At 37.8% G+C, this 27,379-nt stretch overlaps 2 protein-coding genes across 2 annotated transcripts in view; one reads left to right on the forward strand and one right to left on the reverse strand.

Annotated features, from left to right (window-relative positions):
- The first annotated feature begins 1,014 nt into the window (after window positions 1-1,014).
- On the forward strand, window positions 1,015-7,362 carry fem1b (fem-1 homolog b). The gene is made up of 2 exons (XM_048159496.1): window positions 1,015-1,848; window positions 4,820-7,362. The coding sequence occupies exons 1-2, from the start codon at window positions 1,574-1,576 to the stop codon at window positions 6,453-6,455; spliced, it is 1,911 nt and encodes a 636-aa protein (XP_048015453.1). The 5' UTR covers window positions 1,015-1,573; the 3' UTR covers window positions 6,456-7,362.
- A 2,065-nt stretch (window positions 7,363-9,427) lies between these two features.
- The window catches only part of itga11b (integrin, alpha 11b), a 43,351-nt gene continuing 25,399 nt past the window's right edge, over window positions 9,428-27,379 (reverse strand). The window contains exons 14-30 of the mRNA XM_048159495.1: window positions 26,967-27,170; window positions 25,604-25,734; window positions 25,350-25,516; window positions 22,912-23,051; window positions 21,467-21,577; window positions 21,305-21,390; window positions 21,019-21,223; window positions 18,713-18,811; window positions 17,793-17,869; window positions 16,729-16,812; window positions 16,022-16,112; window positions 15,756-15,869; window positions 13,699-13,782; window positions 13,147-13,257; window positions 11,998-12,093; window positions 11,284-11,397; window positions 9,428-11,046 (exon numbers count right to left, since the gene is read on the reverse strand). Coding sequence (XP_048015452.1) covers window positions 10,972-11,046; window positions 11,284-11,397; window positions 11,998-12,093; window positions 13,147-13,257; window positions 13,699-13,782; window positions 15,756-15,869; window positions 16,022-16,112; window positions 16,729-16,812; window positions 17,793-17,869; window positions 18,713-18,811; window positions 21,019-21,223; window positions 21,305-21,390; window positions 21,467-21,577; window positions 22,912-23,051; window positions 25,350-25,516; window positions 25,604-25,734; window positions 26,967-27,170 — 1,989 coding nt within the window. The 3' untranslated portion in view covers window positions 9,428-10,971. The remainder of the gene's footprint in view (window positions 11,047-11,283; window positions 11,398-11,997; window positions 12,094-13,146; window positions 13,258-13,698; window positions 13,783-15,755; window positions 15,870-16,021; window positions 16,113-16,728; window positions 16,813-17,792; window positions 17,870-18,712; window positions 18,812-21,018; window positions 21,224-21,304; window positions 21,391-21,466; window positions 21,578-22,911; window positions 23,052-25,349; window positions 25,517-25,603; window positions 25,735-26,966; window positions 27,171-27,379) is intronic.

The raw sequence follows: 27,379 nt of genomic DNA on the forward strand, positions 1-27,379 counted from the left end.
GTCAAATATATTTCAGATAACATAAATTAAAAATATATAATATTTATATTAAATATGTCAAATATATTTCAGATAACATAAATTAAAAATATATAATATTTATATTAAATATGTCAAATATATTTCAGATAACATAAATTAAAAATATATAATATTTATATTAAATATGTCAAATATATTTCAGATAACATAAATTAAAAATATATAATATTTATTTTAAATGTCAAATATGTTTCAGATAACACTCTTCCTCCTTCCTCCTTCATATTTTAAATGTCAAATGTTTCAGATAACAAATTAAAAATATATAATATTTATATTAAATATGTAAAATAGATTTCAGATAACATAAATTAAAAATATACAATATTTATATTAAATATGTCAAATATATTTCAGATAACATAAATTAAAAATATACAATATTTATATTAAATATGTCAAATATATTTCAGATAACATAAATTAAAATATATAATATTTATATTAAATATGTAAAATATATTTCAGATAACATAAATTAAAATATATAATATTTATATTAAATATGTCAAATATATTTCAGATAACATAAATTAAAAATATATAATATTTGTATTAAATATGTCAAATATATTTCAGATAGCAAATTAAAAATATATAATATTTATATTAAATATGTCAAATATATTTCAGATAACATAAATTAAAATATATAATATTTATATTAAATATGTCAAATATATTTCAGATAACATAAATTAAAAATATATAATATTTATATTAAATATGTCAAATATATTTCAGATAACATAAATAAAAAATATATAATATTTATATTAAATATGTAAAATAGTATAGTTTAAAAATATAGTTGCAAAATACTATACTAAAATACTATACAAAATACTAAAGGTGTTCCATTTATATCATATATGAAAACTATGCTTACCTTAGTAATTTTTTTATTTTATTTTTCTAATTCAAACGGGACTTTTATTTCGAAAAAAAAAAGGCGTCACAGGAATCCCAGTGTCGCACTTCCTGTTATTGCTGACTTCATTTCCGGGCGTCGTTTCTAGCAGAGGTGAAAGACATAAATACATTGACCGCAGATTTGGGCTTTATTTCGGATTTAATATCGGATTTATGAGCGAAATCTGGATTCGTTCTGTCGGACATCATCGCGGAGGGAAACAAGAACAAAAGGAAGAGTAAAACTGACGAGAAACTCGTTTCTTATAGAAGTGAAAGAGAATTCCTACTGAAACTCGTTTGAATTAAACAGATTACGTCAGAATTTGATATTAATAGTGAATGATTCGTGTATTATAAGATATAGGATTGTTATTATTATTATTTTAGTTACAAGATATATTATTATTAGAGAGATTACATTCATATAATCAGGAATTCAGTGTGACGGTATAAAGTTAGACTAAACGATCCATATTATATCAATAATCACTATAATGGCTGTTGGTCAGGCGGAAACTCTCCACTGGTTTCATATATGAGCTGAAGAGCTCAGGCAGGTGTTTTTAATGGGAGGCGGGTTGATCTGTTCTGAGATCAGTGGGCGAATCTTGCACAGATGGCGGAGGTACCGGCTCTGGCCCGGTTGGAGTCCCTGGCCCGGTACGTTCACAAAGCAGCCAGTGAGGGGAGAGTCCTGACCCTGGCTGCCCTGCTCCTGAACCACTCCAGCGTCCAGACCCGATACCTGCTGGAGTATGTGACCCAGGTGGCCGGCCAGAGATCTACACCCCTCATTATTGCTGCTCGGAACGGACATGACAAGGTGGTCCGGCTGCTTTTGGACCACTATAAGGTGGACACCGAACAGACGGGGACTGTGAGATTTGACGGGTAAGTTTGAACTGTGTTAGTTCACCCAAAAATTAAAATAATGTCATTTATTACTCACCCTCACACCCGTAAGACCTTCGTTTATGTTCAGAACACAAATTAAGATATTTTTGATGAAATCCGACGGCTCCTGCATAACCAGCAATGACATTTCCTCTCTCAAGATCCATTAATGTACTAAAAACATATTTAAATCAGTTCATGTGAGTACAGTGGTTCAATATTAATATTATAAAGCGACGAGAATATTTTTGGTGCACCAAAAAAACAAAATAATGACTTATATAGTGATGGCCGATTTCAGAACACTGCTTCAGGAAGAATAATGAATCAGCGGTTCGGAGCGCCAAAGTCACGTGATTTCAGCAGTTTGACGGTTTGACACGCGATCCGAATCATGATTCGATACGCTGATTCATAACGCTCCGAAGCTTCCTGAAGCAGTGTTTTGAAATCGGCCATCACTATATAAGTCCTTATTTTGTTTTTTTAGCGCACCAAAAATATTCTCGTGGCTTTGTAATATTAATATTGAACCACTGTACTTGCATGAACTGATTTAAATATGTTTTTAGTACATTAATGGATCTTGAGAGAGGAAATGTCATTGCTGGCTATGCATCAGATTTCATCAAAAATATCTTAATTTGTGTTCTGAAGATTAACAAAGGTCTTACGGGTGTGGAACGGCATGAGGGTAATTAATAAATGACAGAATTTTCATTTTTTGGGTGAACTAACCCTTTAAGTTTAGTTACTTTTCTTATACTATATAAATTATGTAAGGGATACCTTTGCTGACAGTATAATATCTGTATTATTTATTACACAGTTACTCCATATACATGAAATATTGATTTGAGCTTCAAATTATTTTATAATCCTACCTGTATATTATCCTAAAGTTTCCGCTAAGAAAAAAAGTCAATTACAATGTACAAAACAATTGGGCTGGCAACGAAATTACAGTAATATTAATACTGTAGTCCTTTGAGGTAATTTTTATAATGACACACAAAAAATGGCGTATGAAATAAAAGAGATACGATGCACATGAAAGTAGCGCCGGTTTAATGGACTATTAAGTCGAGGAAACCAGAAAACATGCTGTATATTTTAAAGAAATAGTCCGCCCAATTAATTGTCATATTTACTCACCCTCACGTTGTTCTTTTTTTGGAACATAAACAGAGGTGTTTAGCAAAATTGCTCTTTTCCAGACAGTGAAAGTGAATGGAGATCTCCAAAAAGGTCAAAAAAAAAAAAAAAAAAGCATCATTAAAAGATTAGTCCACTTTTAAATAAAATTTCCTGATAATTTACTCACCCCCATGTCATCCAAGATGTTCATGTCTTTCTTTCTTCAGTCGAAAAAAGAAATGAAGGTTTTTGAGGAAAACATTCCAGGATTATTCTCCTTACAGTGGACTTCAATGGAGCCCAAACGGTTGAAGGTCAAAATTACAGTTTCAGTGAAGCTTCAAAGAGCTCTACATGATACCAGATGAGGAATAAGGGTCTTATCTAGAGAAACCATCGGGTCATTTTCGAAAAAAAAAAAAAAATACAACTGTATATGCTTTATAAACACAAATTATCGTCTTGCACGTGCTTTCGCTTTCCGTATTCTTCAAAAAGCTTACGCCGTATGTCCTACACCTTCCCTATTATACTTACGGAATGAACGCGGCGGCAGTTTCGTTTTTTTCTGTAAGTAGAATAGGGAAGGCGTAGGACATACAGCGTAAGCTTTTTGAAGAATGCGGAGAGCGGAAGCACATGCAAGACGATAATTCAATTATTAAAGCATTTTATTGCATTAAAAATTTGAAATACACGTTTGAAACAACATAAGGGCGAATAAACGCATACAAAAATGTCATTTTTTTTCGTTAACTATTCCTATCCATTTTAACACCATTCGCCTCCAGTTATTTAACTGTACAAAAACAGTCTGTTATGATTCTTGATGTGCATCCGCGCTGAAAAATAAGGTGGATAGAGCTTGGGCTGCACGATTTATCGCGATTAAACCACACACGATTTGGCAAAAAATGAAATAATCGCAGCTTGTCAGAGCTGTACGCCTCTGTGATCAGTAGTAAATGCTTTTCCATCTGAAAGCTCTTGCGCAAAAACTCCAAATATGCCCTGCCGTAGAAGTCGATAATGTCATTCCAGAAAATCTCTATGGGCATCATACTATCGCTGTAGCTGAATAAACAGAAGATTGAAACGCTTTTATTGATTAAACATGTGACTGCCTTATTCTGTGTAAGAAGCCACATCATCTCACAGAAGGACGCTCAACTGTTGTTATAAAGTGAGTTTGGAGTAAAAACATGTTAATAAATGCTTCTCATGTCTGGAAAGATGTTCTACGTGTGTTGCTTTTTAAAATATATATTAGAAGCAACTCTCAGTGCTTTCAGATGGATTAGCATTTGGAGCCATAGTTCATTGACAAGCTGCACAGAAAAAAATAATCACAGCCTTTGCGATTTCATAATCACTCTAACTGTACGTTCACACCGCCACGGACGAGAGCATCAAAATTCTGTACTGTGCATTCAAACTGCCACCGGTGGGAGGGTCAAAGTATATGACAAGTTGTGGCAACCAATCGGATTGTAGAGGTCCTCACTTGAGAGAATTCCGATTGGTTACCACAACTTGTCATTTACTTTGACCCTCCCACCGGCCGCTGAACCGCGTCATAGCTCGTTACCATAAAGTTGACCTGACTTCAACTCTCCTTGATGCTTTCACCATCCAAGACACGCCGCACCGCTCTCGCCGCTGGCTCGCATTGAAAATGAATGACTTCCTGTCACTTTGATGCTCTCGCCAGCAGGGGTAAGAATCACATTCAAGGGCGATTTCAGTGTTATTTTTCGTATCGTGCGCTAAATCATGCAGCCCTAGTGAATAGAGCTCCATGTCATTGCTGACGCATTTTTCACTCTTACAGGTATATTATCGATGGCGCCACAGCTCTTTGGTGTGCAGCCGGCGCTGGACATTTCGAGGTGGTACGTTTGCTGGTTTCCCACAGCGCCAACGTGAACCACACCACCCTCACTAACTCCACCCCCCTCAGAGCTGCGTGCTTCGACGGCCGACTGGACATCGTACGGTACCTTGTGGAGCACAAGGCCGACATCAGCATCGCCAATAAGTACGACAACACTTGTTTGATGATCGCTGCCTATAAGGGCCACGCTGATGTCGTTTACTTCCTGCTGGAGCGGGGCGCCGATCCCAATGCTAAAGCTCACTGCGGGGCCACCGCACTGCACTTTGCCGCCGAAGCCGGGCATCTGGACATTGTGAAGGAGCTGGTGAAATGCCAAGCGGCTATGGTGGTTAACGGACATGGCATGACGCCACTGAAAGTGGCGGCCGAAAGTTGCAAGGCGGATGTGGTAGAACTGCTACTGTCCCACGCGGATTGCAACGCACACAGCCGCATCGAGGCATTGGAACTGCTTGGAGCGTCTTTCGCCAACGACCGTGAGAATTACGACATTCTTAAGACCTACCACTACTTGTACCTGGCCATGCTGGAGCGATTTCGTGATCCCCAGAGGGTCATTGCCAAAGAGTTGCTGTCACCTGTGCATGCATACGGAGGGAGAACCGAATGCCGGACTTTGCAAGACTTGGAAGCCATTCGGCACGACCGGGATGCGCTGCACATGGAAGGCCTGATGATTCGAGAACGAATTCTAGGTGCAGATAACATAGACGTGTCGCATCCCATTATATACCGCGGCGCAGTCTACGCCGACAACATGGAGTTTGACCTTTGCATCAAGCTGTGGCTGCACGCTCTGCACCTACGCCAGCAAGGAAACCGCAACACGCATAAAGACCTCTTGAGATTCGCGCAAGTGTTCTCGCAAATGGTCCACTTGAAGGAGCCGGTCCGCGCATCGGACGTGGAGCACGTTTTGCGCGCCAGCGTCCTGGAGATCCGCCGCAGCATGGCACGTGTGCAAACCGCCACGGAAGCAGACTTGCCGGCGGCCAACGACAACTACGAGTCTAACGTGTTCACCTTCCTCTACCTGGTTTGCATTTCAACCAAAACGCAGTGCGGCGAAGAGGAACGAGCGCGTATAAACAAACAGATCTACGACTTAATACGCCTGGATCCGCGTTCCCGAGAGGGGTCGTCACTTTTGCACCTGGCGGCGAGCTCCAGTACGCCCGTAGATGACTTCCACACCAACGACGTTTGCAGTTTCCCCAATGCGCAAGTGACCAAGCTGCTCATAGACTGCGGCGCCCAAGTGAACGCCGTGGACAATGAAGGAAACAGTCCTCTACATCTCATAGTACAATACAACCGTCCCATCAGCGACTTCCTGACCCTCCACGCCATCATCATCAGCCTCGTCGAAGCCGGCGCTCATACGGACATGACCAACAAGCAAAAGAAGACCCCGCTTGACAAGAGCACAACAGGCGTTTCTGAAATCCTTCTGAAAACGCAAATGAAGATGAGTCTGAAATGCCTGGCGGCTCGTGCCGTGCAACAACATCAGATCTTGTATCGGGACCAGATTCCCAAAAGTCTGGAGGAGTTTGTTGAATTTCACTGACCTGTACTTTTAGTTTTCCGTCAGATCTGGTTTAATGTTTTTGGAGTTTGATTTAACTTGACTCTTGATTTGATCTTGTTTACGTACTCAGCACGGATTGTAAGTCTAGATTTTGTCCCTAATTTACTTGTTGATCCATTTGAGAGATGTTAAATCTGACTGCTGCATTTTAACCCAAAGTAACTGGAGTCTCCAGTTTCATCCTGGTTCTTTTTTTATCAAATCAAAGAGTGTGTTGATGCTCATGGATACATGCAGCACGAAAGACTCTTATTTTGAAAATCTTCTTTTGACGAACAGCATTTTATTGTGTTGTACTTTAGTCATCGTGACAATGTGAACAGCTCTTTTTTTAAAATAAGCTGGTCTTTTGTCAACCTTTTCATAATTTTTTGGTTTTCTTAACATATTTTATAAAAGGATTATTTAAAACAGAGTCTAAAATGTCTATTTTATGAGGAATCAATAGCTGAGAGTTGATGTCCTAAAGCTAAACTCCGTGCCAGGCGATTTCTTTTATTAGAATATTAAAATGTGCCTGTAACCAGAAGTTGGACATTTATAATTATTATTATTAATGTAACTATTATTATGTTTTGTTTTTTTAAACATGATGCCACTGTAAAGCCAATTAGCAAGTCTGTAATTCTGACTTGCGGTAATGAACATTTGCTGGAGCTCTTTTGGAGTCACGGGGCCTTATTCTGGAAGGTGCTGTTGTGTGAGAAGCATGTCTTCCCGCTTTTATCTCTCTGTGTGTGTGAGTTTGAGTGCTTGAATGTGGCCGATTCTGAATGTGGAGGTTTTCAACCCTCTGTGTTTGCACCATGTTTTATTCTTTAATTACTGGGGATTGTTCAACGTGTTTTTATTTCCAATCCAAATAAAACAAGATTAAAAACATCGATCAAAGATGCCTGTCAGATTCCATGTGCTTCTGTTGCATTTGAGTTGTGATTTTTAAGATTTTTGTGATTTTAATTTTTGCTAGATTGCTACTTAGGGTCCGTTTACACAACACCGTTTTCAACTAAAAACAGAAAACTTTATGTGTTTTGTATAAATATTTACTTGATGAGTTGTCATTACAGTAACAATACAATATACAGGGTATGATTTTACCCAAAATTCAACATATTGACAAAACGATAACTGCAAATCCACATTTGCTGCCTGGAGTCCAGTTGTTTCTGTGAATTGAAGCAATTAAGTTGCTTCTCTTTTCTTTAGCTTTCTACAGTCTCTAAAAATATACCTCAGTTTTTTGTCAAATCTATTTGTACAGTGAATCGCGAAGCTCTTTCCCGTTTTAAATGTCTTTTGTGTGTTTTTCGCGGCATTCACGCCGAAAACCAATGCTGCCACTCCCGCCAACGGTGACATCATGTGACCTTTACGCAGCGCCATCTTTGATTTTGAGCGGGAATGAAAGCGACGCTGTGAGGAATGGATAAACATCGCTTTGGTCGGTAGTATTATTATTTAACGAGTTTTTTTGGACTGTTCTGCTGACAAAACACTGCAAAAATATCTTTCCAAGACATTTCTGTAGACCAGAAAACTGGAAAATCTAGGAGCTTTTTACAGCGGATGCCAGTGAAACACTGTAAGTCTGTCCCTTGCTTTCATACCTGTCATGGTGCTGCTCTGAATAAAGTCTATAGTTGTGTAGTCAGTCCCTCCAGAAAAACGCGATTATGCGATCGTCTGATTTAATGCATAATCAGCCAAAGTCCGCATATTTATGCGGGGATCGCATTTTTTTCAAATACGCCGCACTTTCGCCGCATAAATTGCCTATTTCAGCAAGCAAAATATGCGGGGCTAGCATGATTTCATAATCCCTGTATTTTCGTTGCAAAAAAAGTCACATATCTTAGCAGAAAGTTGAAAAATGTTGCGTTTACTTCACACAAGTAAAGCGCCATTATTTTCCCCCTATTGCCATGGGAACCTTATGAAGTGACGTAATCACGCGACGTGAACATCTGCAAACCCCGCGGTGAAACCATGATGAAGCACGCAAATCATTCTCATTTGCCAACAAAAATAAGTGCAAAAGACTGTTGTAAGACTGCACTTTTTTGTTACAGAACAGTACTAAAACCTTACAGTTGTAAGTATATTAGTAGTATGTAAAAATAATTTATGTTGCAGTAAGAGATTGCACTTTGTGCATTGGAAGCACTTAATTTAACAGAAAATGTACAGTAACAGTTTTGTATAACTACCTCTGTAAAACAGGAAGCACACATTTTATTTTTTTATATTTTATTTATTCATTTTTACAGAAGTTGTTGAATATTCCTTTTGTAAAGCTACAGAACTTGTTTGACTCAATGTTTTGTAAGTTTGAGCCATGTGTTAATTATGACTCTTTACATTAAGGTAGTAGCCTAGTGAGAACAGGGTGTTGGGGAATCACCTTTTTTCTCATTTTCATCGAAACACAGTTTTTGCAAGTTCCCGCAAATTTCATCGCATAAAATTGCAAAAATATCCCGCATATTCCATTGCATTTTTTAAGAAAACGTGCCGCAAAATCACAAAAAAAATCCGTGTTTTTCTAGAGGGACTGTACTGTAGTGTTTCTTTACAAAATGACATCGCCAACTACTGGCCTGGCAGCATATTACGGCGTTTTTAGTCATTTTTGCGGATGTGTGAATGGGGATCGTTTTGACAACGTTTACGTTTGTACACGAAAAATGCAAAACGTAATCATTGTTGTCGTGTAAACGTACCCATGTGTCAAACACACCTATTGATTCTTTATTCTGGATTTTTTCCACATGTTAGAATAAAGTGATAAACTCTGAAATAACACAAATGGAACCATATGGGAATAATAGTGAGCAAAATATGCAACATGCAGCTTAATGTATGTTTTGAAATATGTACATATGTAGGTACAGTTCATATTTGAATATTAAACTAATCCGTTCTGGTCTGAATTCAAAAACAAAGATTTATTGTTTTAAATTTTTAATTTATTCAGTGGTTCAATAAAAAAAAAACACATGACGAACATTCGGCTGTCATCTCTACATGCAATAAAATGCCAACATAAGTGACAACAATTAAAACAAGTGCCTTATACTGTGAAAGCTGTGAAGCCATGTCAAAAGAAAATTACTGTCTTGAGATTTGATTGAGTGACTGTGTTCAGAACGGCATACTTATTTATTGCTGCAGTATATAGTATGTATATGCACAGTATGCAATTTTTTTGCATGTCATGATCACCTACATTTATCAAAATGTGCAAATGTCCATTTTACTGCAATGCAATGCATTTTTAACATCTCCATCCTCACTCATAATTTGATAAGACTAACATTTTTATTAAAATTTTGATTTGAAATGCAAAGTAACCTAATAATTATTTCTGAGATGATAACTGGAATGTGACAAAATAAAGCAATGATGTTGAAATTGTTTACATATAGAATAATGCAAACTATTTCTCTATAAAATAGCCAGCAGTATACAGTGTGTTCATAAGTAGTAAACTAGTATTGCATTCTGAACACAGCCACTGTGTTATTCGAGACAGTGATCACAAAGTGTTTAAGGGTAGTTGAGATGTCAAGGATGATTTATTTATTTCTAAAGCATCGAATTATTGTCTATTTATTAAATATTTCATTGTGACTGTATTAATGTAGTGAATGCATGAAAATAATTTTCTAAAATACTCATCACACTACATGAATATTTAAGTCAACTGCATAAAAAGCAAACCTTTTAGATTTTTTGTTATTATTATTTATGACAATAAATGTACAGTCAAAGAATATTTTTTTATTGCAAATAAAAGGTGGAAAACTGGTGACCAGTTACAGCATATAAAATGTGTTTCCTATCCATTTTATTATTTCAACTACCCTTAAGCACTTTTACCAGTTTCAGTTGATTAAAAAAACAGAAATACACATTGAATACTTTCAATTCCAGCTGCAAAATTTCGTACTGTATATAAAATTATGACCATACATCCCACATACATCATTAACAGATGTAAGTGGCAACAAAAAGTGCATGATATTAATAATTTTATGGTTAAATATTTTATTTTATCATTGTATTACATTATATTGCTGAACTTTTTCATATTTACATATTTCAAGTTCAAAATTTTTTACATTGTGCAAGTGCATCAGCTTGAATTTATGCTGCAGCAAAAAAGTCTTGTTCCGCAATCTGAAGTTTGTTTCATGACACACAAACATTTTCTCAGCACCCAAACCTCATGGTGGTTCAAACCGAAGCCTATTCATTAGTGTTCCTTTCCAACTCTTTCTCTTTTGACCTGGATTTCAAAGTCTCACACTGAAGCTTCAGCCTCTTCACATCTTCGTCTTAATTGGCAGCGTGGCCAAGGGAAGCGAGCTGATTGGTCAGATTGCTGGAGGGTGTGGCAGTGCTTAAGAGCCACTGATTGGCTGACACACACCCGTGTCTGGAGAGTCCCTGAGTGATTGGCTGAAGAGGTTGCCGTGCGGTTGCCGTGGCATTACCGATCCTCTGCTGTCTTCTCATTGGTCGCCTGCTCTTCTCTCTTTCTCTTCTGCCTGTGGAAGAATCCAAGCTGTGGATGAAAGAAAAACAGTGACTTGTTTTGTTTTGAAGCATCCCAGGAGATTTAACCCCAAACAAACCCTAAGATATTATGTGTACATATGTTTTGATATGTTAATTTAGCTCTACTTAATCTAAAGTAAAAGAGAGTGGCAACATATGAACAGAATTTAGGACTAGCTATGGATAAAGAGGGATTTCAGTAGGTAACTTTGCTTGGTAACTTTAAATAAAATCCGTCCCAAACCTTCCAAAGCGCCAGTACTAGCAGGGCCAGAAGTTGTAGTCCTCCCAGAGTGCTTCCAATAATCACCCAGATGGGAATTCTGTATTCGTCCTCCTTCCTAATTTCCAGGATTATCTACAAAACCATAATTTGAAACAGTCAAATTCTCAGAGGAATTGGATATATATGAGATTTGGCCTTTTGCATATGAAGATGTTAAAAGATCTGTGTAATTAAGTTAAAGTTGACTAACTAATACTGTCTTTAGCCAGAAGGGGGCAGCATGTCATTTGAGTGATTCTACAGAAGAGTTGGTTCATTTTTCACCTGCTTACACTTTTAAAAATAAAGGTTCTTTATTGTCATTTGAGGGTTCCATGAAGAACCTTTAACATTCCATTCCATTCTATGTTCTGTATCATGGAAAAAGATTCTTTAGATTATTAACGTTTTCACTGAAATGTTCTTTGGGGAACCAAAATTGACATGAAAACCCAATATTATAACCTTTATTTTTAAAAGTATATCAGAAAAGTCTCAAAAGTGACCTGTTGCATTGAACAAAAAGTACAAACACTTCCAGGAAAAACCCATGATACTTTCTGTAAACAACTGGTCTTTCTTTCTCATTACAATCCTACATATGACACTAGCTTCTAGGCACAATCAAATGTAATAAAGGGATCTCAAATGCATCATTTCATTCCATATCCATGAGTTATACAGCTTACTCACATGTCTCACGGGCCGTTCCTCATGGAGGAACATCGGACTGGAAGGGCTCAACTCAACAGCGGCAGTCATTACCAGATCTAACCGTTTAAATTTCACCTGAGGAGAAAATGAAGGCAAACAGAATCAATTGCATTGATTGTAAAGACTTGTAAAGACCATATCATACATCAACTGCACTCCTCAAACCAGTTTTTAACATATTTTTAAAACTCTTGAGGGTCCACACTGTAAAAACACATTTTGATGGTCCACTTTAGACATCCATAAGTTGACATTTCCATAATTCCCTGTGTGATGCTTCACATTTGATGGTTTTTCATTGAAATAACTGTTTCTTCTTAGTTTTTTCTTATCATTTATGTACATTAGAGCTTTATGTGTTTGTAATGTGTGCATAAATTAGTATTAACCTAAGCTAGTTGTGATGAACTTCATGCAACTTAAGTTGGGATGAAAATGGCAATTGGTTTATTTTAACCCAGCGGTTGGGTTAAATGTTTGCCCAACCTGCTGGGTAGCTGTATTTAACCCAACTATTGTTTAAAAATTACTGTATTGTTTGCTTAAAATGAACCCAAAGTATGTTGGAAATTAACATTTATTAATATGTTTAATAAATGAACATTTATTAACAAGTTTAATGAATAATAATTAAACATTAAACATGCATTAAATTGCTTATTAATAAATGTTCCCCATTTTTGATGATTACTGTTGCCTCTATGTGTCTGATTTTTAATTTCCAACATATTTTGGGTTAATTTTAAGCCAGCCATATAGTCATTTTTAAACAATAGTTGGGTTAAATAAAACTGCTCAGCACGTTGGGTAAACATTTAACCCAACCGCTGGGTTTGTCCGTTTCCAACCCAACTTGGGTTGTTTTTAACCCAGCATTTTTTTTTAGAGTGTACTTTCTCTTTATTATCTGTATTTTTATGGTTGCCAGAATATTATAAAGATTTTAGTAATTATTTATGTTAATGAAATGAAATTTAAGTTCAATCTGTAAAACTCAAAATGTTGCAACCTTATTTTTTTACGGTAAGCCATGCCATCAGGTTTAGCTTGCTGGTAAATGCTGTATATATCTTGGAAAACTGACCAGGATTTCCAGCAGGGTTGTCAGAAAATGCCTGAGTTACTCACGGCTAATAAATTGTGAAGATTGAGCCATCCTGTTGCGGTGATGCTAACGTCTCCTTGGGGAAGCAGGTTGATTCTACACTGCGCAAATAATGCGTCACTGGTGGACGCGTTCTGTGAACACAAATAGCACAGGAGGGTTACAGTGGTGCCGTGACCCAGATAGGAGTGAGGTTTAGGGACAGGCAGTACGAACAGGAGGGGTTACAACAGCAACATTACACACTAAAAAAAGATGAACATGGAAAAAAAGCATAATAAGTCCTCTTGAAAATGGCTTTGATCACGTCACACTTGGAAACTGAATGTGCCAGAGAGGAAACTGCTAAAACTGTGAAGGAGTGAATCATTTCCAATTTGGAGCACATATAGACTGCAAACGAACGGTCTTCTTATCTCTATCCAACTGAATGTGATGAAAAAGGTTGGGTAGTTTGTTTTCATCAAGCTTGTCACTTTTACATTCTGTTGCTTTGTTTCCCAGCAGATGGAGGCAGTTAGTTTATCACGAACTTTGAAGAAGTTTGGACGAAGTGTAAAATGAGCTAAGTTTACCATGTGCGGGTTGAGAGAGAGGTCTTCCTGCGAGGACGAGCCGGCGGTGATGACACGTGGAACATTGCAGTGCGATCCAGCCATCTGAGACGAGCAAGCAGAGGTCATAAACACACGGCACAAGCCTTTCTTGATAATAAAACAGATGAGAACACCGCTTACTAAAACAGAACTACTGATTGAACTCAAGCTGTTCCAACTTAAATAAACTGGATCAACAGATCACTTGCATTATGCAAAACAACAAGCTCTGGAAGCAGTTAAAGGATTTGTTTACAACACTAATAACACAATGTTTCAGATTAACTAACAAGCATGCACAGTGAATAATGATTTTCTCACTCAGTATTTTTGTCTTGTTTTTCAGTAAATTTCAAATTTTCTTACATCAAGACACATTTACTTGAGAAGCAAAATGATTTAAGATATTACGTCTTGTTTTCTGAAAACATTATTAAAATTAAGTGACTATGCTTAAAACAAGAACAAATATGGCAGAAAAAAACTTTTCCCTTTGAATTGTTTTTTTCTGACCCCATTTTTTTTGTTTTATTTAGAAACTTGTTTCAACAAAAGAATAAAAATTAAAAGGGTAATTGTGACTTTTTATCTCACAATTCTGACTTTTTTTTCTAGCAATTGTGTTCATATCTTACAATGCTGAGAAAAAAAGTCTGAATTGTGAGATATAAACTCAAAATTTGGAAAAATTAAGTCGGAATTGTGAGAATTAAACTAGGAATTGGGGAAAATGAAGTTGGAATTACAAGATATAAACTCGAAATTGGGAAAAATCAAGTTGGAATTGCGAGATATAAACTCAAAATTTGGAAAAATTAAGTCGGAATTGCGAGAATTAAAATAGGAATTGGGGAAAATGAAGTTGGAATTGCGAGATATAAACTCGAAATAGGGAAAAATAAAGTCAGAATTGCGAGATATAAACTCGGAATTGGGAAAAATCAAGTCAGAAATTGCGAGAATTAAACTAGGAATTGGGGAAAATAGATTCAGAATTGCGAGAATTAAACTAGGAATTGGGGAAAATGAAGTTGGAATTGCGAGATATAAACTCGAAATAGGGAAAAATAAAGTTGGAATTGCGAGATATAAACTCGGAATTGGGGAAAATAAAGTCAGAATTGCGAGAATTAAACTAGGAATTGGGGAAAATGAAGTTGGAATTGCGAGATATAAACTCGAAATAGGGAAAAATGAAGTCGGAATTGTGAGATATAAACTCGAAATTAGGAAAAATGAAGTCGGAATTGTGAGATATAAACTCGGAATTTGGAAAAATGAAGTCCGAATTGCGAGATATAAACTCGAAATTGGGGGAAATAAATTCAGAATTGCGAGAATTAAACTAGGAATTGGGGAAAATGAAGTCGGAATTGCGAGATATAAACTCGAAATAGGGAAAAATGAAGTCAGAATTGCGAGATATAAACTCGGAATTGGGAAAAATCAAGTCGGAAATTGTGAGATATAAACTCAGAATTGGGAAAAATAGATTCAGAATTGCGAGAATTAAACTAGGAATTGGGGAAAATGAAGTTGGAATTGCGAGATATAAACTCGGAATTGGGAAAAATCAAGCCAGAATTACGAGAATTAAACTAGGAAGTTGCGAGAAAAAAGTTTGAATTGTGAGATTAAAAAGTAATTACCTTTTATTTTGTTTTTTTATTATAAAAAAAGCTTCCATAGTTCTACACAAAATCACTTAATTTTGATACATTTTTCAGAAAATCTGAATTATTTTAAGTATATTTGGCAGTATCTTGATTTAAGAATGTTTAGATATTTGCACTGAAAAACAAGTCACAAATACTGAGTAATAAAATATTTTTTTTCAGTGTGAAGTTTGTCATTTGAGGCTGACGTTCAGTGATGGAAAAATATGTAAATATGTTATTAGCTAACTGCATTCTCTAAATTGTAATGTTGACATGCATTCTCTGTAAAGCTGCTTTGAAACGATATGTATCGTGAAAAGCGCTATACAAATAAATGTGAATTGAACTGAAATATAAATAAGTGAATTAAAAATGCACCTGATCGATATCCAAGTCTGAGAGGTGCAAGAGTGCGTGTGCGTTTCTGGTCACAGTGAAGACGTTTAACGTGAAGAGAAGCTCAGATATAGGGAAGAGGCCAAGATTCTGGATCTGCAAAAGAAATAGGTTCAGTTTTAGCAGAAACATCTTACACGTCCAAAGGAAATATTTATTTTGCTCAAGCACACAGTGCATGAGGAACGGTTCTCTGATTCATTATGAAGAATATTATTTAAAACCTGGTTTGGATATGGAGAGCCCACCTGATAAGAGAGGTTGAAGGGCGGTCCAGTCCCAACAGGGACGCTCTGGGCAAGCTCATGTTTGATCTCAAAACGGGACGAACTGGAATCTCTGAAAGAAAGAGAAAATATTAAAAAAAAGGTCCTAGTTATTTTTAGTTATGTTGCATTAACTAATGTTGAGCAATACATTTGTTACAGTATTTATTATTGTCTTTTTTAACATTAGGTTACAAAAATACAACAGTTCATGTTAGTCCAGGTCCATGATTTGATTGTAATAATTTATTAGTAAATGTTAAAATGAACATTAACTGAGATGCTTAAGAAGTATTTTTCCATTATTAGTTCATGTTAACAAATGTAGTTAAATATTAGTTAACATATTGAACCTTATTGTAAACTGTTACCGTAACCGTTTATTAGCTTTAAGATATTTAAGGGTGATTCTCACAAAACCTGTCAAGAACATGTCTGGGTCATATGTCACCTCAAAATCAGAATAAAAATATATTAAAATTTACAAATATTTTGTCCTGTTTTTGTACCCTTAAGATTTTTTATCATTTTTTTTTTGTAGATTGAACGCCCTACAGTTTAAATGGATTTTTTCACATTGCAATAATGATAATTATAAAAAAATTAAATAAATAAAAAGCTAATTAATTTTCTTATGCTAAATATAATTGCTTTTCTTATTTCTTTGATTCACTCTAATACTTTGTTACCTTGTGAAGAGAATATCAGCCTCATATTTCAAACTGTGGTAAATATCGTTGATGTTGTCCTCTGGAAACATCTCTTCTCCTTCACTGCAATGAAACAAACAGGGTGCTCTTAGATTCATCTCAACAAATCAAATCAATTGAAACTACAAACAAAAAGTTGTCATGAGTCACCTGAAAGTGTCACCACTGAGCGTTTGTTTGCAAACAGTAATTTCATCTATATTACATTTATACATCAATAAAAATATCCTCAGATGATCATGAGATTCTCATTGGTTCAAAGATCATAACATCATCTGGACACTACCAGGTGTACTAGGAACTGCATAGCAACACTCTGGCAACTATACAGAACAACCTAACAACACCCTAACAACCGCATAGCAACACCCTAGCAGCCACCCAGAACATCCTAGTATCTGTATAACAACATTCTACCAACTACCCAGAATACCTTAGCAACATCCTAGTAGCAACCACCCGGAACAACCAATTAAATTGCAACACCCTAGAAAACACCCATAACACCCGAGTATCTGCTTAGCAACACCCCAGCAGCCACCGAAAATACCTTAAACAACATCCCAGCAACCACACAGAACACCCTAGTAGCTATCTAGCAACACCCTACATCTGCCTAGCAACACCCTAGCAACCACACAGAATACCTTACCAATTAAATAGCAACCACCCAGAACACCCTAGTATCTGCCAAGCAACACCCTAGCAACCACCCAGAACACCCTAGTATATGCCTAGCAACACCCTAGCAACCACCAGAACACCCTAGTATCTGCCTAGTAACACCCTAGCAACCACCCAGAATACCTTAGAAATTGCATAGCAACACCCTAGTAAACACCCAGAACACCCTAGCAACAAAACATCCATCCATCTATCCATCCATATAGCCTTCAAGCTATTAAAACTAAATCAAGTTTTCTGGCCAGGCTTTCTCAAGTCAACATAATGTTTGTTTTAAACTTTTTTTATTTAGTTTTGTAATTTTATACATCAATAAAAAAATATCCTCAGATGAAATTCTTATGGATTCATGACCTCACCTGGAGACCCTCAGGGTGATCTGGATGAAGTTCAAGAAGACAGATCTGCTGAACTCAAACTCCAGGCGAAAATAAACCTGGATAAATCAAATAAAACTTCAAGTTAAGACAACAGAGAAGCCAAACACAAAACACAATAAAAGGACAAACTGTTCTTGTATTCTACAGTCATTTCCAGTTTCTGCATTTCTCATTGTCATCTAATTGGCCGTACCGGCGGTGATTAATGGAATTGCTGCTTTGTACAGGATTTGAACAGAAGGTCCCGTGAATTTCCGACTGGCCCCAGAAACACGAGGGGAAAAACGAGTCTGGGGTGACGCCAGCCCAGCGAGAGCACAGGAAACCGCAGGGAAAAACTAAATAACCACAGAACGTACCTGAGGAACAGTCCCACTGAGAGACAGAGACTGATCAAACATGAGAATCAGACCTTTGGTATGTGGAAAATGAGCAGAGAAATGAAGGTTTATCTGTCCCATTCTGACAGGCATAAACAAATATCGACATATGAAGAGAATCATGGGAATTTACATGATGAGTTTTCCATTCTGCGGCTTCTGTCGATGTCAGGAGGATTACAGACATGTTTTCAACAACTAGGGGCTTCTGTTTTGTTACAGATTGACTCCAATGTTCTCTTAAATTGAAACATGTGACATTTGTTTTTCCAAGCAAGTGAGCGGTACCATCGTTTTGACCACTTCTTTATTAACAAAAATGAACCAGAATGAACCAATGCATGTTTTTGAACATTTTCTATGAAGTACCATGTAAATATCATGCCGTATGCAAATGGTAATGAAGTTCCATGGTATATATGTCACACTGCCATCACTAAACCATGCAACTATCATTTGATCAAAGAATGATCAATAATATTCAGACAAGTCAGTGGTTACAAGTTTGAGGTGTCTCACCTGAGCATGTGACCTCATAAACGGCGCGCTGACGTTGCATGTCCGGTAGAGGCTCGTTTCATCAGAGTTCAAGCACTCGATTGCAATGTCTGAAGGTGCCTGAAAAACAAACTAATTTTCAATTTCAAACCAATACACTTCCGCTGAGAAAAGCCCTCAAATGAAGATCATTCCAAGATATTATCGAGTAAATGACTGAATGGACACATATGGTCAATATTACTGATTTTAGAATTGGGCAGTAGGGGCGTGTCTACTTATGATGGGGGAGGAGAGAGAGTGAGCCAATCAGCTGTAGGGGGCATGTACACTCAATGGGGAGGAGAGTGAGCTAATCAGCTGTAGGGGGAGTGTCCACTCATGATGGGGGAGGAGAGAGAGTGAGCCAATCAGCTGTAGGGGGCGTGTCCACTCATGATGGGGGGTAGAGAGCCAATCAGCTGTAGGGGGCGTGTCCACTCATAATGGGGAGGAGAGTGAGCCAATCAGCAGTAGGGGGAGTGTCCACTCATGATGGGGGAGGAGAGAGAGCCAATAAGCTGTAGGAGGTGTGTCCACTTATAATGGGGAGGAAAGTGAGCAAATCAGCAGTAGGGGCATGTCCACTCATGATGGGGGAGGAGAGTGAGCCAATCAGCTGTAGGGGGCATGTCCACTCATGATGGGGGAGGAGAGTGAGCCAATCAGCTGTAGGGGGTGTGTCCACTTATGATGGGGGAGGAGAGTGAGCCAATCAGCTGTAGGGGGCATGTCCACTTCATGATGGGGGAGGAGAGTGAGCCAATCAGCTGTAGGGGGTGTGTCCACTTATAATGGGGAGGAAAGTGAGCAAATCAGCAGTAGGGGCATGTCCACTCATGATGGGGGAGGAGAGTGAGCCAATCAGCTGTAGGGGGCATGTCCACTCATGATGGGGGAGGAGAGTGAGCCAATCAGCTGTAGGGGGTGTGTCCACTTATGATGGGGGAGGAGAGTGAGCCAATCAGCTGTAGGGGGTGTGTCCACTTATGATGGGGGAGGAGAGTGAGCCAATCAGCTGTAGGGGGCATGTCCACTCATGATGGGGGAGGAGAGTGAGCCAATCAGCTGTAGGGGGAGTGTCCACTCATGATGGGGGAGGAGAGAGAGCCAATCAGCTGTAGGGGGTGTGTCCACTTATGATGGGGGAGGAAAGAGAGCCAATCAGCTGTAGGAGGTGTGTCCACTTATAATGGGGAGGAGAGTGAGCCAATCAGCAGTAGGGGGTGTGTCTATTCATGATGGGGGAGGAGAGTGAGCCAATCAGCAGTAGGGGGAGAGTCCACTCATGATGGGGGAGGAGAGAGAGCCAATCAGCTGTAGGAGGTGTGTCCACTTATAATGGGGAGGAGAGTGAGCCAATCAGCAGTAGGGGGCGTGTCCACTTATAATGGGGAGGAGAGTGAGCCAATCAGCAGTAGGGGGCGTGTCTATTCATGATGGGGGAGGAGAGTGAGCCAATCAGCTGTAGGAGGTGTGTCCACTTATAATGGGGAGGAGAGTGAGCCAATCAGCAGTAGGGGGCGTGTCTATTCATGATGGGGGAGGAGAGTGAGCCAATCAGCAGTAGGGGGAGAGTCCACTCATGATGGGGGAGGAGAGTGAGCCAATCAGCTGTAGGAGGTGTGTCCACTTATAATGGGGAGGAGAGTGAGCCAATCAGCAGTAGGGGTGTGTCTATTCATGATGGGGAGGAGAGTGAGCCAATCAGCAGTAGGGGTGTGTCTATTCATGATGGGGGAGGAGTGAGCTAATCAGCAGTAGGGGGTGTGTCTATTCATGATGGGGGAGGAGAGTGAGCCAATCAGCAGTAGGGGGAGAGTCCACTCATGATGGGGGAGGAGAGTGAGCCAATCAGCAGTAGGGGGCGTGTCCACTCGTGATGGGGAGGAGAGTGAGCCAATCAGCAGTAGGGGGCATGTCCACTCGTGATGGGGAGGAAAGTGCAAAATGGAATGTTCCTTTAACGTTCGCATAACCAAGAAAAAACGTTTTAATGCCTAATGTTTTGAATGCTCAGAGAACATTCAGAAATAACATTTTCATAACTTGATGGCAACGTTAGCAAAACAAAAATAGGTTCTAAAAATGTTAAGTCATTGAGGAATTCAGTGGGTTTTGGAACAGATCCACACACAGACTCACGGTTTCCCTTCCACTCTTGGCCTCTTTATCAGCAACCCCTTCCATCTCATGTTTAAATTCCTTCTTTAATGCTCTAAACCCTCATAAATACAAGTGAAGCCTGGGCTGAGATTCGGATCAGTGTGTTTTTCCTAAAGACGAACCTTCACCACCAGACTGGAGAACTGGAGGTTTGGAGAATGCGTGAGATGCAGGATCGTGCCGTAAGCGTTCTCTCCTCGGTTCTCCAAACGTGCCTCCACCAGAACTTTCCTCCGGCTGGCCTCCACCACACGCTCGCTGCTCGCCCTCGCCCTCTGATGGACACACAGCGGCCACGTGGCGCGCTCGCTCCGCCCACAGAACTGCCTGAAAGAGACAGAGACACAGTCAGGGACTGAGGTGTGTTGCAGTGTGTGAGGAAGAGCAAAAGTGTGCGTGAGGACAAACCTGCGATCTAATAAGTCAGAGCTGCTCTGCAGGATGAGGTTGGGAACACACTGATCGTCATTGTCACAACCATTCCAGAACGGAAGCTAGAGAGAGAGATTTTAGAAGAATGCATGACAGAGAAGTTATCAATCTTTAAGTCTGTTTATCTGTCTGTCTCACCTCTGACTGCAGACTGGTAGGCCAGCCGTCGTCCAGCACCGGCCCTTCTTCTGCGCTTTTCAGGCCGACGTTCACAGTGAAGATCACGGGTCGTGTGTAGTCTGTCACTTCCTGTGTAAACAATCAGATTCTGTTTTAAAACGCACTGCATTCACTAAAATATTTAGGATGTGCGTATTTGAAATGCATATAATCCATTTGGATTACACAAACTAATAAACTTAATGTGATGCATACTTGTCAGTCATACGTAAATGAAACAGGTCAGATTTCTGCATAAGTACTAATACTTTCAAAGTGTTTTAATAAACAGCTTTATATATTTATCATCAATAAATCCAATTTGTTTCAATTTCTTACATTTTCAATAACTGAATTTAGCTTGTTCCCACTTGTTTAACCATTAAAAAATTGAACAAATTTAAGCTGATTCTAAGTGATTTGAATAAATGCAAAATCAAATAGATCAAATAAATTAATAATAAACTATGCCATGAATTACCAGAAACCATGACTGACAAATATGTATCACATTGAGTTCATTAGTTTATGTTAAAACTGTGTAATTTTATATGCAAATCAAATACTTAAATCTTAAATTTAAGCCTAAATTTTTTTTTTTAAGGTTCAGAAACATTAATATTCATAAATATTCATAAATATTAATACATGCAATCATCAAATATTGACAACCATTACTCTGGTAGAAGCAGTGTGAAATATTTGATGTAAATCAAGCATGACCACAGTGGATATTTCATAAAAACAAGCAATTTTTATAGTTTCTGGAATATTCAATTCTGATTGGTTAATCACAGCATTATGCGCATAAATATTTGTGTATAATGTACTGTAGATAAACTGTTTAATTTACCGATTTTCTAAATACACCTGTGTTTGTTGGTAAGATTTTTTAATGTTTTTGAAAGAAGTCTCTTCTGCTGAAAATTAAAGTCAAAATCAAACATTATTACATTATTATTACAGCTGTTTTCTATGTAAATATATATGAAAGTGTAATTTATTCCTGTGATCAAAGCTGAATTTTCAGCATCATTACTCCAGTCTTCAGTGTCACATGATCCTTCAGAAATCATTCTAATATGATGATTTGATACTCAAGAAACATTTATGATTATTATCAATGTTGAAAACAGTTCATATTTTTGTGTGATAGGTTTTCTTTCAGGATTCTTTGATAGTTCAAAGAACAGCATTTATTTGAAGTAGAAATCTTTTATAATATTATAAATGTCTTTGCTGAACCTTTTTAATGTGTCCTTGCTGAATAAACATTTTTTTTTTTATCTTGCTAGTATGTAGCTGCTAGTTTCAGGTCTCTAGTCTCACTCCACACTCTCCTTTGCTACATAAAAATGAAATAATTTCAGCTGAAATGGATAAACGCGTCTGCAACATGATTATATGCACAGAAAGTGTCTCACATGAACATGGAAAAACACTTGCAGGCAGTAGTTTGAGTCCGGCCGCAGGGTGACGTCTCTGGGCTGCGGGTCCTCTGTGCTGTCTAACACGGCTCTGGGAAAATATCTGCTCTCCTCGAAACCAAAGCTGTACCTCAGCGCTGAACAGTAGGATAAAATCTCAATGTCAACATCTCTGATTATGCACTTCCTCAGTATTTTTGACCTGTTTTCCAGTACAAATATCTAAACATTCTTAAATCAAAACACATTTACTGAAGCAAAATAACTGAAGATATTAAAGGTGCCATAGAATGCTTTTTCACAAGATGTAATATAAGTCTAAGGTGTCCCCTGAATGTGTCTGTGAAGTTTCAGCTCAAAATACCCCATAGATTTTTTTTTTTTATTAATTTTTTAACTGCCTATTTTGGGGCATCATTATAAATGCGCTGATTCAGGCTGCTTCCCCTTTAAATCCTCGCAGTCCCCGCCCCCGAGCTCGCGACTCTATAATAGATTGCATAAACAAAGTTCACACAGCTAATATAACCCTCAAAATGGATCTTTACAAAGTGTTCGTCATGCATGCTGCATGCATCAGATCATGTAAGTATAGTATTTATTTAGATGTTTACATTTGATTCTGAATGAGTTTGATAGCGCTCCGTGGCTAACGGCTAAAGCTACACTGTTGGAGAGATTTATAAAGAATGAAGATGTTTATGAATTATACAGACTGCAAGTGTTTAAAAATGAAAATAGCGACGGCTCTTGTCTCCGTGAATACAGTAAGAAACGATGGTAACTTTAACCACATTTAACAGTACATTAGCAACATGCTAACAAAACATTTAGAAAGACAATTTACAAATATCACTAAAAATATCATGATATCATGGATCATGTCAGTTATTATTGCTCCATCTGCCATTTTCCGCTATTGTTCTTGCTTGCTTACCTGCATAAAATCTGTTGATTCGGCTGTGCTGCTCCAGACGTTAATACTGGCTTGTGTAATGCCTTGAACATGGGCTGGCATATGCAAATATTGGGGGCGTACATATTAATGATCCCGACTGTTACGTAACAGTCGGTGTTATGTTGAGATTTGCCTGTTCTTCTGAGGTCTTTTAAACACATGAGATTTACACAAGAATAAGGAACTGTATGTCATTTCCATGTACTGAACTCTTGTTATTCAATTATGCCAAGGTCAATTCAATTTTCAATTCTATGGCACCTTTAAGTCTTGTATACTGAAAAACTGATCAAAATTAAGCGAGTTTATTCTTAAAATAAGACAAAATATCTGCCAGTGGGGTCAAAAAAATAAACTTAATGTAAATTTAAAACAATATTATTTGTCTGAATGCCCTGGCAGATATTTGTTCTTGTTTTAAGCATAAAGTCACTTCATTCTGATCAATTTTTCAGAAAACAAGACTTTAAATCTTAAGTAATTTTGCTTCTCAAGTATCTTAAAAATTATCTTAATCGCAAAATGGGCTTTCAGTAAAAATTGGCTGCTTATACAGAAGAAAGGCAAAAAATAAATAAATAAATAATTTAAATCGGTGCTACCTGCGTAAAGAATACAGATTAAAAAAAGGTTGTTGTCTTCCCTTTTGCCAAATAGGTAGGAAAACTCCAACAACCATAATGCACTGGGCATGTTCCCATCCAAGGCCACTCCCACCTGTCTGTTAATGCTATGAATACGCTTTCTAGAGTCAAATACCGCCTTGCTTTAGTAGGAAATACTTCTTAGCAAACTTTTAGTCATAATAGTGTCAACTTCCCGGGTGCAAGAATTCAGAGTAAACATTTGTTATTTACTTTGGTTTCCAGTTAAGAATCCAGCGCATTGTAGGCATTGGCCAAAAGCTGCAAAGAATCATAAATACAGAGAGAATGCAGTGAGGGAAAATCTGAAAAATATAATTTCAAACCGAATGACCACGAATATAGTGTTTAGGCCAAATGGAGGGAAAAAAGCCGAAAGAAACTGCAGTTTTATCAGTTCCACCTGAAGCAAAACCCTGCCGCGTACAGATAAAAAAGCATTTTGTTTCATTATATCATAACGCTGTTTAAAGAGTAAAAAATATTGCCATTGGATCATGTTTGATAAAGAGCTGAATATGGTCTATGACTCTCAGTTTAAATGCACGTATGACCCTCTGGACCTGATCCTATAAGTTCCAGATGGGAAATGAAGGGGATGCCTGACACCATTTTACGATGGTTTCCATGGGCTTCTCTCTCTCTAAATGCCGGGATTAAAGTGTTTTCTCTCTGGCCGGAGGCTTTGTGCATTAGGAAAAACTGTTCTAATATTAAGAAGTGACCTTTCATGGTAACATCTGAAAGAGATTACACACAGGCACAGGACACTGGAAAATACAACAAATGTGCTTTTATCATTCAGGTTCGCTAATGGACATCCAGTTACATACCGACTCTCTTTGGATCTGTCATCGGTGTCTGTGCCGTGACATTCAGGCAAACGTTGGCCAACATACACGACACCTCCCGGCCTCCTCGGATGCAGTCTTTATTAAAAACATTGATTTTTGAAGGCTCAAAATTAATGCTGATTCCAACACGAACAACACTGCGAGACCTGTTTGAAAACACGTGAAGAGGAGACTTAATGGAGTTCTCTTGTGTATCATCTTTGTTTCTCCTAATGTGAATGGTTCAAACTCACCAAAGCAGAACTGCGGCCCCTAAAGAGCCCACAGAGAGATCTATGAGCTTATCTCCATTTACATCCATCATCCCATGCACACTGCGGCCGAAATAACGGAGACCTGGAGAGATGTCACCCCCGGCTATTCTCTGAGGTAGAGAATGATTCATGATTAAGAAATAACTAACAAAGAATGTTTTGCTAATGTCACAATTAATATGAAAACGTTATTTCTGAATGTTCTCTGAAAACGTCCAGTTTTTAAAACGCTTTTTCTTGGTTATGAAAATCATTCTCATTCTGCAAACATTATGGGGATGTTACTCTCTGAACATTCTAAAACAAGTAGTTACATTTACAAAAATTCCAGAAAAAACATTCCATGCACTAACATTCTGAGAGCATTATTAAAGACCAGATAACTTTGAACAAACGTTCTTTTAACGTTACTGGAAGAACGTTTGTTCATAACTTTTGTCAGAATGTTCTGAGAACATTTCCTGTTAGCTGGGAATGTGAAAAAGATCATAAATGTTATTATATTTAGTAATTTGGCATTTCTGGAATGGCGTTTATAGGGTTAGTTCACCCAAAAATGAAAATTCTGTCATTTATTATTCACCCTCATGCTGTTTCACACCCGTAAGACCTTCATTAATCTTCGGAACACAAATTAAGATATTTTTGTTGAAATCCGATGGCTCAATGAGTCCTGCATAGCCAGCAATGACATTTCCTCTCTCAAGATCCATTAATGCACTAAAAACATATTTAAATCAGTTCATGTGAGTACAGTGGTTCAATATTAATATTATAAAGCGGAAAAAATATTTTTGGTGAAAAAAAAATAGCGACTTATTTAGTGATGGCCGATTTCAAAACACTGCTTCAGGAAGCTTCGGAGCATAACAAATCAGCGTATCGAATCATGATTCAGATCGCGAGTCAAACCGCCAAACTGCTGAAATCACATGACTTTGGCGCTCCGAACTGCGGATTCATAACGCTCCGAATCTTCCTGAAGCAGTGTTTTGAAATCGGCCATCACTAAATAAGTAGTTATTTTGTTTTGTTTTTTTGGCGCACCAAAAATATTTTCGTCGCTTTATAATATTAATATTGAACCACTGTACTCATATGAACTGATTTAAATATGTTTTTAGTACATTAATGGATCTTGATAGAGGAAATGTCATTGCTGGCTATGGAGGCCTCGCTGAGCCATCGGATTTTATCAAAAATATCTTAATTTGCGTTCCAAAGATAAACAAAGGTCTTACGGGTGTGGAACGACATGAGGGTGAGTAATTAATGACATAATTTTCATTTTGGGGTGAACTAATCCTTTAATAAAGTAAAATCAGTGACTCTCAGCGCTTGCCTGTTTGTATTTGGGTTGGATGCTTTTTTGTCGGCCATAGAAGAGATAGATAGCTCCTTTGTGATTGTCCTCCAATGGCGCGCCCACTACCAGCTCCCTGAAGCCGTCACCATTCAAGTCCGGAAGGGCGGACATAGCCGCACCAAAACGAGAATCATGGGTCTGTTCTGATGGCCCAAGAGTCCCATCTGGTATAAAAGAGCCCTGCAGAGAGAGAAAGTATTCATTAAAATGGTTGTGTTCAGAATGGAGCACTAGTATACAAGCGTGAAGTATGCACATGACCTCATAATGCTGTCACCTCACAACTTAATTGGTATTTTTTTGATAAAAAAAAATAATCTGCTGACTTTTTTTCTGGTTCCTTCATCAAACTGCTATATATTTAGTTTATTTACCTAGTCTTGCCAATA

The sequence above is a fragment of the Megalobrama amblycephala genome, linkage group LG15 (genome assembly GCF_018812025.1).
Source record: "Megalobrama amblycephala isolate DHTTF-2021 linkage group LG15, ASM1881202v1, whole genome shotgun sequence".
NCBI lineage: Eukaryota > Metazoa > Chordata > Actinopteri > Cypriniformes > Xenocyprididae > Megalobrama > Megalobrama amblycephala.